A 15,636-nucleotide genomic window follows, 5' to 3' on the forward strand; every position below is an offset into this window, starting at 1 on the left:
ACAACACAGGTCCAAGGAGGGACGCATGGCACACTCCATGAGGTAATCTCTCAACCTAATGTTCCTGGACTTCTGGGTCCTCTTTTTAAAAGGTCTACAAATAAAGCACCTGTCTCTAATATGTCCCTGGCCAAGACAAAGCAGGCAGCAGGTATAAGGATCACTAACTGGCTGAGACCCTGCACATGAAACAGTGCTTGAAACCAGGAGACTTGGGCATAACCAAGCTCCTGGTACCAAGGAAAAACAAGCTTGGAAAAGTAAACATAAAAAACCTTTACAAAAACAGAAATAAAATATTGCCAAGGGGGAAAAAAATCCATGTATAACCTAAACTATTATTTACAATATGAAGAAAAAGCTTTCCCCAGGGAAAAAAGGAAACCTTGAGCAACAGTCCACAGACAGCTCCACAGGTAGTAAGAAGGAACTGAAGAGAGCGTGGGAGCAACTCCACCCTTTACACCCTCAGCTTGATGTATGAAGAAATGAATAGCACATGCGCTGCCCTGACAGGTACCACTAAGGAAAACTCTGGCTAGACATACTAGTACACTAGACACACACAAAATAGACATGTGCAGTCTCTCAAAGAAGAACCAGCCCTTTCCAATCCTGTTTCACTGAGAATAAGTTAACGGAATGATCATTAGTTTTATTTTATTGGGCAAAGTTATATTTTGGTAATTGACTTGTTTTTCTTACTGATATGACAGAAACAAAGACAACAGTGCCTCTCATTCTGGAATAGCCAAGGGAGCAGGCTTGCATAAATCCAAATAATGTTTTTTCTGAAAGATCCATTACCGTTAAATACTGAGACGTAAGCTGTGTACCGCAACACAAAAGTTATGGCAAGTGGATTCTAAAATTCCAAAGAGGGAAAAAGCATGTTTTTTGAGGTGAACAGGTTAAAACACAACTAAGCATTATTACCCACAATACAGAGTTGAGGTGAAACTTGTTAAAATTACATGTTGCCTACTTTTTTGGTATTCCACACAATATTTAAGTTTTTACAAAATTGGGGTGAAAGGGAAGGGAAGAATGGGAGGCCTCCTCATATCATTTTCAACCTCCCTCACACATACAATCCAAGTACAAGAAAATTATTTTTAAACAAGTGTTATTGAAAGTAACGTAACAGACTAATATTTTGGTGAGATGTGGTGTGCTCCCCCTCCCCCATCCCATCCCTATGTGTTAAAAATAAGCTGATCAGTCATACTCATCGGTATATAAGAAAATATGCCATCTGACGTCACAATAAGTAGGTTTACATTAGTCACTTATCCTGCACAAGCAGTAAGTTTCTATTGGTCCTAGGTGCCCTCTAAATACACCTCTACCCCGATATAACACGACCCGATATAACACAAATTCGGATATAACGCGGTAAAGCCGCGCTGAGGGGGTGCAGGGCTGCGCGCTCCGGCGGATCAAAGCAAGTTCGATATAACACGGTTTCACCTATAACGCGGAAAGATTTTTTGGCTCCCGAGGACAGCGTTATATCGGGGTAGAGGTGTACAAGTTAAATAACATGAATGTTAATAGGAGTATTTATTTGCCCTAAGGGCAAAAGAGATTTGTTAATAGTGTCTATTTTGCCATTAGTAAAATTCAGAAGTCCTCTTTTGGAGTTTTCTTATTGTAAATTGGTGATTAGTACTTACGCTTTCAACTCAGCAAATCTCACTAGGATCCGAGCATAGTTCTCATTTTGGCTGTGTTTTTCTGCAGGTAGTGCAGCAACTGCTTGACTGTATCGGCCAATCAATCTATTCAATAGACTAATATCAGTCTGAGGTATACCCTTTTTTTCCAGTTTAAGCAAGAAACTCAGCCAGTCTTCTGGATTATTTGCAGTCATCATAATTTGATTAACAGTGCCAGAGTTATCTAAGAAAAAAAAGCAATAACAACCAAATACATTCTTAGATTTATGGTTATAAAGTAATATATATATATACACACACACACACACAGACACGTGAACACTAAAAGAAAGGGGGGAGAAATTTCAATATTTGCAAAAATTCTAAATATGAGTAATCTACAAACAAGTGCAGTTACTGAAAGAAAGGATCTAAGCAGCATTATCAAGAGGAGCTGAAATTTGTCACTTGTTTTGGGCATCACTTTTTAGTCTTAAAAAGACTGTAAAAAGAAAATGCTGAAATAGATTAAACTGTTTTTGTTTAATAGTTCTCAGACTAGTTGACTTTAGCATCAATTGCAGTAAGAGTGAAAATGCAGATTAACAAAAAAACATACCTGTTGTATCAGCTGAGACTTTAGTAAAATTAAGCTCATCAGTAACATTATCTTCATTTTTATATTTATTTTTCAGGTCTCTGACTCGATTCATGATTGAAGCAATTGTCAGTCCTCTTTCGCTTAAATCCTCCTCCTCCATCTCTAGACACACAGATAAAAGACAAGATAACTACTGCAGAGTTCTGTTGAAGTCAAGGTTCAAGTGAAAGATTCTGTAGCAGATACCCGTTTACACATATATCCCCTATGTACTTGCTACCTTCTCGTAACGATCTTTGGTCTTGTGTTCGGTCTCTCTTTATCTAGGTTCTCCAGCCTTAATTACCCCAAGTTCCAATTTTCAAAGGTGCTGAGCATCCACAACTTCAGCTGAAGTCTTTGAGAGCTGCAAGTACTCAGCACCTTTGAAAAAAAATCAGGCTTTTAGTCTTACTTTCCTCCTACCTTCTTCCCACAAGGAGCCCTAAGCATTCAGATCCTGATCTAGACACTCCTCAAATTCCTTTGTGCTGGCTACTACAGTGTCTTCTTCCAATTATCAAGGCAGCAAATGCTACAGAATCTGAAGGCTCAAAGCTCTTTGAGGATCAGCAAAAATGATCTTTGTTCTACCTAGAAATGAAAGGAGACAAAAGCAGGGAAAAATCAAAAGGGTTACTGGCTAGGAAGATTGGGAATCTTGGGACATACACCTCTACCTCAATATAATGCAACCCGATATAACACGAATTCTGATATAACACGGTAAAGCAGTGCTCCGGGGGGGGCTGCGCACTCAGGCGGATCAAAGCAAGTTCGATATAACGCAGTTTCACCTATAACGTGGTAAGATTTTTTGGCTCCCGAGGACAGCGTTATATCGAGGTAGAGGTGTAATTGTAAAGCTTTCTTGTATAGGGTGAGGTTAAGAGAAACTCAGACATATGTACTCTATACCCCTTCACAGCCACAACTATTAATGAGGATTCACAGAATAAGATAAACAAGTTGGATTACTAAATTTAAAAATACTCATAAAACAACAGAAGAAGCCTAGTCACTTAGTTTAGCTGCACAGAGCTACAATATGTGAAACACAGAACTGAGGATAACTCAAAGGCTTGTGATCCACAGAGAAAGCAGTGTTGCAATATCACAGGAAACAGGGATTCAGAATTTGGTACAGAGACGAAAGAAAACTGTTAAAATATAAGCCTTTGTACAGACAGCATTCTTACAGTGACTAGTCTGTATAGGAGGACAAAGAATGCCAAGCAGCACACACATAAAAGTTTCAGAGGGACATAATCAATTCAAGGAGGGTATGTCTACACTGGCAGAGTTACAGTGCTGACAGGCACAGTGCCGCTCAGAAAGCGCTGAAGGGAAACCGCTGTTGTGTGTTCACACTGTCAGCTGCCTGCGCAACGGCATGTTTACACTTGCGGCACTTGCAGTGGTATTCAGAGCGGTGCACTCTGGGCAGCTATCCCAGAGAGCATCTCTTCTGCTGCTAAGAGTTGTGGGAAGGCCGAGAGGGTCGCCGCACATCCTGGGTCCTGTCCCAATGACCCGTAATGCACTGCTTCGCATCCCAGCAATCCCTGTGCTGCCGTCCGCATTTGGCACCATCTTTCAACGATTTGTGTACTGTGCGCTCTGCCTCTTCAGTCTGCAGGAACGGATCCCGCACTGTTGACCAATAAGCTGCTCGCTCTCACTAATACATGACGAGTGGCAGTGGAGTTATTAAACTACAAAGGCAAGAGAAGTTTGACATTGATCTTGTCACGCGTAGTAGCTATGACATGAGATTGCTTGTGGCATTCACGGAGGTGCTGACCACAGTGGAACGCTGCTTTTGGGCTTGGGAAACGAGCACTGAGTGGTGAGATCATATCGTCATGCACGTCTGGGGTGACGAGCAGTGGCTGCAGAACTTTCGCATGAGGAAAGCCACATTCATGGGACTGTGTGATGAGCTCGCCCCAGCCCTGCGGCACAAGGACACAAGAATGAGAGCTGCCCTGCTGTTGGAGAAGCGCATGGTGATTGCACTGTGGAAGCTGGCTACTCCAGACCACTAACCAGTTCGGAGTGGGAAAGTCAACCGTTGGACTTGTGTTGACGGAAGTGTGCAGGGCCATTAATCGCATCCTGCTCTGAAAGACCGTGACTCTGGGCAATGTGGGTGACATTGTGGATGGCTTTGCACAACTGCGGAGGGGCGATAGATGGCAAGCATATGCCAATTCTGGCACCAGACCACCTAGCCACCGAGTACATTAATCGGAAGAGGTATTTCTCTATGGCTCTCCAGACACTTGTTGATCACCGTGGGCGTTTCACGGACATTAACGCAGGCTGGTCCGGAAAGGTGCATGCCACATGCATCTTTCAGAACACTAGCCTGTTCAGGAAGCTGCAAGCAGGGACTTTCTTCCCGGACCAGAAGATCACCATAGTGGAAGTCAAAATGCCCATTGTGATCCTGGGAGACCCCGACGACCCCTTAATGCCGTGGCTTATGAAGCCATACATGGGGCACCTTGACAGCAGCAAGGAGCGGTTCAACAACAGGTTGAGCAAGTGCAGAATGACTGTTGAGTGTGCTTTTGGCCATTTAAAGGCCCGCTGGGGCTGCCTATATGGGAGGCTGGACCTGGCTGATGACAATATTCCTATGCTTATAGTCGCGTGCTGTACGTTCCATATTTGTGAAGAGAAGGGTGAAAGCTTCACTCAGGGCTGGACCGCTGAGGCTCAGCGTCTGGAGGCTGAATTTGAACAGCCAGAGACCATGGCTATTAGAGGGGTGCAGTGCAGGGCCATAAGGATCAAGGATGCCTTGAGGCTGCAATCTGAAGCTGAAAACTACTACTATTTGTTGTTATGCTTGGGAGTGCAGTGCTTGTAATGCTAGGAGGTGATTGTGATTGGTGCAGACGATGCACTATAAAGGTTTAAGAAAATTGCCTGTTGCTTTGCAGGGCTCTGTTGGCTTTCAATTAATAGAATAAAGATTGCTTTCAAACCAAAACAATTATTTTATTAAAAAACAACAACCGGAGGCGAGAGAGAGAAATAAAAATCCACAACAGCACTGTGGTGGATGGGGAAAGGGAGGGTCCCAGGAGGCGGTGGGGTCCTGGGATGGTTAAAGATTTGTGTATGTCTAGGTATCATATCCAACCTTCTCCTTTGGAGTACAGTGCAGTGGGTACTGTACTTCAGCAGGGCTAAACTGCAGAGGGACAGGTGTTGAGTGCAGTGGGTACTGGGAGTCCGCAGTGCTGGACTGTGACGGGGAAGGAGTGGAATGCAGCGGGTACAGACTAGAGCCAGGAGGTTGATAAAGTGTGTTGGCGATGTCTAGGGGGCGCATGGGAAAGAGTTTTGCGACAGCGGCTGCAGGGGAGGGCGGGCGTGGAGCTGCTTAGTTTGCAGTGCTAGTAGCGCCTGGAGCATGTCCACTTGGCGCTCCATAACATTTAAGAGCCACTCTGTGGCTTCATTCTAGTGTGCCACGTTCTCCTTTCAGTCCCTCTTCTCGCTGTCCCGCCACCCCTTCAATTCTTGTTTTTCAGCCTCACAGTGCATCATGACATCACGCAGAGTCCTCTTTAGTTCTTTGTGGCATAATTCCACGCAGCCATTCAGCTGGCGATAACAAAGAGGGAGGCTGGGCTCCGAAGGTCATATCTGTGAAGCCAAAATGCAACATTTTACAGAAGCAATATTGTTTGCAAACACAGACCACTGATTCAGTGATTTAAAACACAGCCACTATTCACATACCTGTCACTAACTGGCTGACCACAAGCAAGCACACATGAACCACAAGACCCCCAAAATAGTGAGTAACCGCAGGGGCAGGGAAATCAGTGTTCCAGGACAGTACTGTACACTGGGCACGTGGCTCTTGGGGAGAGCCAGCACTGGGGGGAAGGGGGATCTTATAATCATTCCTGTCCCCACCTTTTCCACAGGCTGCGTTCATTATGGAAGATATCTCGCTGCTGAGGGTGAGCACGGAATCAAGGGAAGGTCTTCTCCAAGACTGCGCTTCTGCCCTGGCCCTTATGCTGCTCGCCTGTGTGCAGCAATGGTCCTCCCACCCCACCCCATCCCCACCCCCCTGTGACCGCAGAATGGTGCAGGAAAGTTACCCTTAATGGGGCAAGAAACAAAGCAGCTCAGCCAAAGAACCTGCAGCAGCGGATTGCCCAGTATCTCCATGAGAGTTTCCTGGAGATCTCTGAGACAATTCCCATGAAGTGAGGGAGTCAATCAACAACCTGTTCCGCTGCTCAGACTAGACATGTGACAGTACGCGTATCATACAGACACAAGCCTGCTTTCTGCAACCCTCCTGCCCCCAACAACTCGCTTCAGCGATTCCCAAAATCAAAGCCACTTACCAGGGGCCTCCTCTCCTGTTTGCGCTTCGCCAAGCTCTGACAGCTCTGACTGGATAGCCTCTTCCAGTATAGAGAAGAGCTCCTGGCTGCATGCATCTCTGACCTCAGAGTCGTCTCTGCCTCTGGGTCCCCCTCCCCCTCCTCGTCCAAGATTTTCTCCTTCTGGCTCGGTCCACTCTCGACTGACACGTGAGCCACTGAAGTATCCACAGTGGCCTTCGCAGTGGAGGTGGGGTCGCCACAGAGTATTGCGTCCTGCTCTTTGTAGAACCGGCAGCTCGTGGGCGCAGCACCAGAGCAGCGGTTTGCCTCCTGCGTCTTGTGGTAGGCATTCCGCAACTCCTTCACTTTGACCCTGCAGTTCAGGTGGCCCGCCCCTGCCCTGCCCTCTGCCTTGGAGCTGCTCCCGGGAGCTTCCTGCTTGCTGGGTGAGGTGGGGAGAGAGGTGCTGATATCAGGATGTCCCCCTGCTCCTGCCCCCCCCCCCCATACCCTCTCTCCACGAAGTGGAGGAGGGGACAGGGCTCAGGGACAGAAAGGAGGGAGCTTGCTGGAAGCTGTTGCTTCCTGTCTGATCTGCTTAAAAGGGCAATGTTCTTGAAGTAGTGGCAGCGTACTTAAAGGGGCAATGCACGTCTCTCTCTCACTCATGCACGCACCCCCCAGCACTCTAGAAAGTCAGCACCTGTGCAGCCATGCATGTGCTGTCAGGAGGAGGGAGTGGTGCGCTCCAGCTGGATAGCGTGGGCTCATCATGTTCAGTTTTTGCTGGGAAATGTTTGCAGCTACTGCCCTGCATCTATTGTGTTTCCTCCCTCAGTCCATGCTGCCCTGTAGCGTGAGGCTACATTAACAGCAGCATATTAACCCTTGAGGGCTCAGCCGAGTGCTAGTTCATCATTTAGCAGCAAGGCATTCCCTGGGAAATATTCCACCCTCTTACTCTACCACTTCAACCAAGCTTCACAATCATTCATTGCTGTGTACAATATTAAACTGTTTGTTTAAAACTTATACTGTACATGTACATAATGTCTTTTGTCTGGCAAAAAAATTTTCCCTGGAACCTAAACCCCACTATTTACATTAATTCTTATGGAGAAATTGGATTCGCTTAACATCGTTTTGCATAAAGTCGCATTTTTCAGGAACATAACTACAATGTTAAGTGAGGAGTTCCTGTACACCCTCTCATTCACCTCCCATCTCCTTTCTATGGCCACTGCTACATCTTGTGTCAAATTACATTCAAGTGTTTCAGGACAAGGGCTGTTCTACTGTGCTCTTGTACAGTAATTAGCATAATGGCACCCTGATCCTGACTGATTGTCACAAGTAACTACTGTAAAACAAAGTAATAAAACAGCAACAACTGCACACTACATAGAAAGTAAGGCAAGAGGAAGAAAGGAGAAGCTTTCGAAGGTCATGAGCAACATGCACACGGTCGACTTAAGAACATGAAGTAACAAGAACGGTGGGCACCCCTGTTTGTTCAATATTTGTTTTGTTTAAGATGTACCTATCCCACGTTCTAGGCACAGTTAATTACTAATCAAGCTTAAAAGATAAACTTTCATACAGTAACTTGCCAATTCAAATCAGCCCAACTCCCAAAATATAGAACACAAGGAAAACCTCCCACATCTGACTACTAGCAACTCACCCTCATCCCAGATGGATGGGAAAATAAGTGGACCTTTCAAAATCTCAAAGGGATAAAATCCAGGCTTAACCAGGTGGTGAGAGTGGAAAGCAAGTTCCAGAGTTGAAAATCCATCATAGAGAATACCTTGCCACCAGCCTCCATCCACTTAAATCCAGAGGGCTGTTAGCTCAACGGCCCCTCCCAATTGCAACTGTGGCATTAGCAAAGTTAGACATGGTCTCAAAGAAAGGGCCGTTATGCCCAGTTAAGCTCCCAACACCTATAGAAGGCCAGCATCTATGATAAACTCTTACAGGCAAACTCCTCATAACTTGTCTTCACGTGGCAGAGATATTTTCACTAACAGTGGGGGGGTGGAGGGGATGTGAACAGTGAGTATCTAGCAGTGTTCCCTCTAATTTTTCCCATGTGCAGAATTAATTTTGTTATGTGCACCAATATGGAGGTGATGTGTGACACATTGCCTTCATATTGGTGCACATAACAAAATTTATGTGGTGGGGCCGAGGGGTTCGGAATGTGGGAGGGGGCTCAGGGCCGGGGCAGAGGGTTGGGGTGCAGGGGTGTGAGGGCTCCGGCTAGGGGTGCGGGCTCCGGGATGTGGGTTGAGATGAGGGACTCAGGGCTGGGGCAGAGAGTTGGGGCGCGGGCTCTGGGATGGGGCTGGGGATGAGGGGCTAAGGTTTGGGGCAGAGGGTTGAGGTGTAGGGTCTGGGGTGGGGCCAGGGATGAGGGGTTTGGGGTGCAAGAGGGTGCTCTGGGGCTTACCTCTTCCCAGCCCTGGTTAGAGAGCAGCCCAGCTCTAATGAGCCCCAGGAGCTTCTCCCTGTCGGGCAGGTGACTGCAACCCCACCCAGCTCCCCCCCAAAAGCCAGCAGCTTGGCAGGTAACTCCCTGGTTGCACTGAACCAGTTTCCCCTTTGCACGCTTGGCCAAGGCAGTGGCTCCGCTCTACAGCCAGGCGAGCTCACGGCTGCCCCCGTGGCCACCCCAATGCGCGTTTCAACTCACAAGAAGCAATTAGCTCCCACTCCCGAACACCCCCGGCAGAGGCCAGGGAAGGTGTGGGAACCCGCTGCCTTCTGCCCGCCGGGACCAACCACGCCCAGAGAGACTAAGCTGCTTCCACCAGCTCCGCTGCCCGCCAGCACCAGGGCGCACAATACCTCCAATCTCTGAGACCACCACTAGCCCCAGTCCCCTCCTGCAGCCTCTGGGCACAAGATCAGCAGCCCCCTTCTGCAGCCCACAGGCACTAGATCATCAGCCCCAGCCCTCTCCTGCAGCCTATGGGCACGAAATCACCGGCCCCAACCCCCTCCTGCAGCTTCTGGGCTGAGAGGACAGGCGCCTCTCCCCGTCACAGCAGCTCCAGGGCTCAGACCGCAGGATAGGCGCCCCTCCCCCCTAGCAGGTCCGGACCACGCAGCCTACAGGGAACTTAGGGATCTGGTACCTTTAAAATAACTAAACAGCTTAGGGCAGGTGGAGTTCTTTAGCCCAGGAAGGCATCCTACCTTGGAGAAGGTGGGAAGAAAATGGGCATGTGTGACACTGCACCCCATATTCTTCACAGTGATATTCTTATGATTATGACAATCATAATGTATTTTATGCAAGTTATGTGAGATGTCATTGGAAAGGTTATGATTTGCTGAATATGATTATCCTATTTGTATGCATGTATCATTTTTGTATCTGAAGTTATGAATATTGACTATGTACCTGTATTTCAAATGTAGTTACACATAGGTAACGCCTACTAGACAAGATGGTTTCAGTCTAGACAGCTGGTGGGGAAGGGCCATTAGGGAAAACAATAGGCACTAGGAGAAGCTTATCTCCCACCTGGGGAGCCTTCCTGAGAAGGCTACAGACAGCCTGTAAGAAATGACCGCTATGACTCTACAAAAACAAGTGATGTGACCACATGTCTCTAGACTCCATTTTGGGATGTCAGTGTTTTTCCACAGATCGATCTGGGAACCAAGCTTTGAAACAAAGGGTTCCCACTATATGCAAAAGCTATATAAGGCAGGGAGTGACATCATCTGGTGTTCTTCGCTTCCTACCCAAGAAGGCTCCTGGAAACACTTGAGGAACAAAGACTGTACTGGGGAAGTACTGGACCCAGGCTAAAGGGATTTTTAGCCTGTGAATGGAACATCTGGGGATTCTAAGCTGTAAGCAAGTACAGCTTACCCCTTAAGAATCTGCAGCCTGCTTGTATCATCTCTTTGGATATGAATAGCAGATTCTCACCCTATCTATTTAGTATGTTAAGTTTAGTTTGCGTTTTTTGTTTATTTGCTAGGTAATCTGCTTTGATCTGCTTGCTATCCCTTATAAGCAGTTAAAATCTATCTTTTGTAGTTGTTAAACTTGTTTTTGCTTTATCTAAACCAGTCTGAGGGAATCATAACTCAGGAGCAAAAGGCTGTTGCATATTCCTCCCCACATGGAGGGAGGAGGCAAATGTTATGAACTTATGTTGTAGAGTTCCCTGTGCAGGGCAAGATGGTATAATTTTGGGTTTATACTCCAGAGGGGGTGTGTGCCTGAGGAGCTAGTAGTTGCCCTAGCTGTAGCCTTCTCATGCAGAGCCTGGTCAGAGCGTCTGCATAGAACTGCAGCTGGGTGTGTCCCTACCTGTATGTATGCTGTAAAAGTGCAGGCTGGAGCCTGGAGGGCTTTGCAACTTGTCACAGCAGTACAGTGTATGAGGGAGCCCAGGCTGATGGGTCAGGGGGGCTCAGTAGGACTCCAGTTCCCATGACATCCTGGGGGGAACCCATCACAGCATGTACTTAGTCTAACTGGGTAAAGGCCCTCTCATTGCAGTGTAAATCAGGGACATCAACTGATACCAATAAAACCTATAGTGTGAAAGACTTGTTTTGGTTTTTTGGTGGTGAATTACCAAAGGGCAGTAGTAGATACCAGTTATAAGGAAGGGTGACACTGGCCTGTATTGCTTTTCCTTCAGGGACTACAGTGAGAATATTTCAGCCCTATGACGGTAGATCACCTGCCTCAAGTCTGGCAGCCCCAAGCCAATAGGATTTCTGGTTGCTGGCATCTGAACTGTCCTCTAGATCAGTGGTTCTGGGCCCAGGGAGGGCGTGAGCAGGTTTCAGGGCGTCCGCCAGGCAGGGCCAGCATTAGACTCGCTGGGGCCCAGGCTAGAAAGCAGAAGCCTCACATGGGGCTGAAGCCCGGGGCCCTCAGCCCTTCTACCTGCGGCAGAAGCTGGAGCCTGAGCAATGTAGCATTGCGGGGGGGGGGGGCCCCTGTGGCATGGGGCCATGGAAAATTGCCCTGCTTGGTACCCCCAATGCCAGAACTGACTTTTATATGCACAAAAACAATTGTTGTGACAGGTGGGCCCTGGAGTTTTTACAGCATGTTTGAGGGGTGGGGAGGCTCAGAAAGAAAAAGGTTGAGAACCCCTGCTCTAGAGCAGTGTTTCTCAACCTATTTACCATTGTAGGCCACATATGTGGCTCTCTATTAGGGATGCAAAATAGTAAACAGTTAAGTATTAGTCTTACCGGTTAACCGCCCTAATCATTAACCCCAGCCATGCTGGCCAGGGCGACGCCAGCCCCAGGGCGGCCAGCCAGAGTGGCCCTAGCCCCAGCAATTAACCAACATAATTTTAATAGTTAAAGAAGTGAATGGTTTAAAACAATATTTACATCCCAGCTCTCTTTGGGTTATGTGTGCCACATCCACACTATATACTACCTGTAAGGCTCTGAAGACATCACATGGGCTGCAGCTGTGTGCTGACTGGGCTACAAGCAGCCCACAAGTTGAGAACCACTGCTCTAGGGCAGTGGTCTCCAAAGTGGGGTGCGCAAAAGGATCCTTCGGGGTGCACGGCCGGAGGAGTGCCGCCGGAGCAGCGCCACTTCGGCAGTGGATTTTTCACACACCCGAGCGAGGTAGTGATACCAAAGTAAGTGTGAAGTATAGATCTGTCCTCAGGGGGACTAGCAGTCAAAGTGAGGAGTCAGATGAAAAGGAGTGAGCTACAAAGCTAAAGAAGGCCCATATCATCAAAACTGCAACACTGAATGCATCCAGTTTGACTGGTAAAGATCTCCCTATTCCGTGACAACAGGAAACACAGCAAAGGGCTTAGGCCTGGTCTACACTAACCCCCCAAGTCGAAGTAAGGTACACAACTTCAGCTACGTGAATAACGTAGCTGAAGTCGACATACCTTACTTCGAACTTACCGCGGTTCAGACGCGGCAGGCAGGCTCCCCCGTCGACTCCGCGGTACTCCTCTCGTTGAGCTGGAGTACCGCAGTCGACGGCGAGCACTTCCTGGTTCGATTTATCGCGTCCAGACCAGACGCGATAAATCGAACCCAGAACTTCGATTGCCAGCCGTCGAACTACCCGGTAAGTATAGACCAGCCCTTAGATTACAAACTGTTCTACACATGTGCTAAAGGGGGCATATCAGAGTCAGGGTGGTAGTGAGAAGAGAGTTGAGGAAGAAGGTCTTCAAAGTTATTAAAGTGACAGACTGATATCTGTATGAGTCCAAGTTAAAATGTCTGTCATGTTTGCAATATCACTATATGCATCTCAACAAGGCTCTGATTAAGAGTTCCCTCCAAGACGTACAGGCACGAGCAGACACAGCAAAATGAAGCATATTATACCACTTTTCTGTCAAAAACTATGTATTTCTAGGCACAATATAACAGCATTACCCAGAACAGGACAGATACAGCCCTAAACAAACAGTTTGGGCTCAGGATAGCCATGGGACCATTTCATTTGTCATGAATTGCTGCTACAAAGTTGAGGTCCTTTTGTTCTGCATTTGTACAGCATATAGCACAACGGTCCGTCCCTAGGGTTCCTATGTGCTACACAATACAAATAATAAGAGCAGGACTCCGATTTGTACAGTGGGATGGGAGGCGTGGCTACGGGCCGGGGAGACCCAAGGACTAGCCCTACATCACAGCCTTCTTGTTGCATCAGAGACGACGCCAGTTGCAGCCCCGATATAACGGTTGTAAGTGACACGTCACCCAGTCAGGGCTCCGCAGGGAGCGCCCGGTCTCTGGCCCCCGGGGATGCTCACGCAGAGCCCCAGGGGAGGCCGCTACGTCTCAAGCTGGTGACAGCGGGCAAGCTGACGAGCAGCGCTAGGCGTCTGCGGGGGTCTGGGGCGCTAAAGGCGCCGTTCGCCACGTTGGTTTACAAGGTGCTGCGCGGGTGGCCCGCAGCCAGTCCGAGCGGCTGGCGATAGCCAGTCCCCCGCCAACGGGGAGGAGAACCACGGTGGGGAAACAGGCCTCGCTCCAGTCACCGGGCCCCATAGACACTCTCGTCCCTCGGCAGTCACTGCCACCCCTAGCCCCCCGGACCCCGCCCCCGAGGGCAGCAAGAGCCGTTGGGGGAGCTGCACTCACCGCCAGGCGGGCTGCTGCGAGGCCGCTGCGCCGAGGCAGGAGGTTATGAGCGGGGGACCTGAGGCAGAGGACACGGCGCGCCGCCGCGCTCTGTGTTTGAATATCGTCACCGCCCAACAAGCCGGCCTCGGATTGGCGGGTTCGGCTCCAGCGTGCAGCTAGAGCTTAGTTCCGATTGGGCAAGAGGCTCTTTGACCCGCTCCTTCGTCCCACCCCCTACTAGATAGAAGAAGCCCCAGCGGAAAAGTTAGAATCGTCACCAATCAACCGGGGCGGAGAACCAGTCTCCTTCCGCTGCTCCAGGGCCCCAGCCTCTCCTGCTATCCCACACCGCGTCCGAGCGCTGCCTCGTCTCCCTCCGCTTCAGCCAGGCCCGTGGCGCGGGCACTGCCCGCCGCCCACCTCAAGGCAGCCGCCTGCTGAAGTGCTGCTTTCAGCCCGGCCAGCGCCTCTCTGCTGGAGGCCGGGCTAAGGCACTTGGACCCCTGTGGGTATTCAGCCTTATTCACACGCTGCAGAAACAGCCACGTGACTCCTCCCCCTCACCACCTGAAAGGTTAATTAAATACAGGGAGTAAAGGGGATGTTATGCAAGGTGGGTTGTTCACCAGAGGTAGCTCATCATGCCACAGTAACCTGATTGCTTCCCTTGAGGCAATAACCAGAATCATAGAAGATTGGGGTTGGAAGAGACCTCAGGAGGTCATCTAGTCCAACCCCCTGCTCAAAGCAGGACCAACCCCAACTAAATCATCCCAGCCAGGGCTTTGTCAAGCCAGGCCTTCAAAACCTCTAAGGATAGAGATTCCACCACCTCTCTAGGTAACCCATTCCAGTGAAATAGTGTTTCCTAATATCCAACCTAGACCTCCGCCACTGCAACTTGAGACCATTGCTCCTTGTTCTGTCATCTGCCACCACTGAGAACAGCCGAGCTCCATCCTCCTTGGAACCCCGCTTCAGGTAGTTGAAGGCAGCTATCAAATCCCCCCTCACTCTTCTCTTCTGCAGACTAAATAACCCCAGTTCCCTCAGCTTCTCCTCGTAAGTCATGGTCCCCAGCCCACTAATCATTTTCGTTGTTCATTTTTAGTTGAGGGAAGTGCAGTAGAGCTGATGTAATCAGACTTCACTAAAGCATTTGATCAAGTACCACATGGAAAGGTATTACAATAGAGAAGATGAGGATCAGTACGAGCATCACAAGGTAGATAAGGAACTAGAAGAAGATAAGGCATACAGGTTGTGCTGAATGGTGAACTGTTGAACTGGAGGGTGGTTACTAGTGGAGTTCCTCAAGGATTGGTCTTAAAACCAATCTTACTCAATATTTATGTTAATGACCTTGGCACAAGAAGAAAGAGTGTGCTAATGAAATTTGCTGATGATACAAAGTTGAGAGGCATCATCAATACAGAGGAGGGTTGGATTATTAAATAGGAAGATCTGGGTGACCTTGAAGAAAGGAATGATGAAAATGGGATGAAATTCAATTGTATAAAGTGCAAGGTCAAGCGTTTAGGGGCTAATAATAAGAATTTCTGCTATAATCTGGGGGGCTCATCTGTTCACTTGGAAGCGACAGAGAAGGAGAGAGACCTGGGTGTGTGGGTTGATCACAGGATGACCATGAGCCACCATTGTGATGTTTCTGATCCTAGGATGCGTCCGGCGAAACATTTCCAGAATAGAGAAGTATTAATGCTATTGTACAAGGCCCTGGTAAGACATCATTTGGAAAAGTGTGTACAATTCCTGGTCACCCATGTTCAAGAAAGATTAATTCAGACTGGAACAAGTGCAGAAAAGAGCTTCTAAGATGATGAGGGCAGTCAGGGCCGTCCTT

The 15,636-nt window shown here is 48.4% G+C and overlaps 1 protein-coding gene across 1 annotated transcript in view; it reads right to left on the reverse strand.

Annotated features, from left to right (window-relative positions):
* Window positions 1–13,875, reverse strand: part of TTK (TTK protein kinase) — a 99,219-nt gene extending 85,344 nt beyond the window's left edge. Inside the window, exons 1-3 of the mRNA XM_024194663.2 lie at window positions 13,791–13,875; window positions 2,278–2,421; window positions 1,677–1,902 (exon numbers count right to left, since the gene is read on the reverse strand). Coding sequence (XP_024050431.2) covers window positions 1,677–1,902; window positions 2,278–2,419 — 368 coding nt within the window. The 5' untranslated portion in view covers window positions 2,420–2,421; window positions 13,791–13,875. The remainder of the gene's footprint in view (window positions 1–1,676; window positions 1,903–2,277; window positions 2,422–13,790) is intronic.
* Between the last annotated feature and the right edge of the window lie 1,761 nt (window positions 13,876–15,636).

The sequence above is a fragment of the Terrapene carolina genome, unplaced genomic scaffold, assembly GCF_002925995.2.
Source record: "Terrapene carolina triunguis isolate 2854851 unplaced genomic scaffold, T_m_triunguis-2.0 Scaffold42, whole genome shotgun sequence".
NCBI classification, from domain to species: Eukaryota; Metazoa; Chordata; order Testudines; family Emydidae; genus Terrapene; species Terrapene triunguis.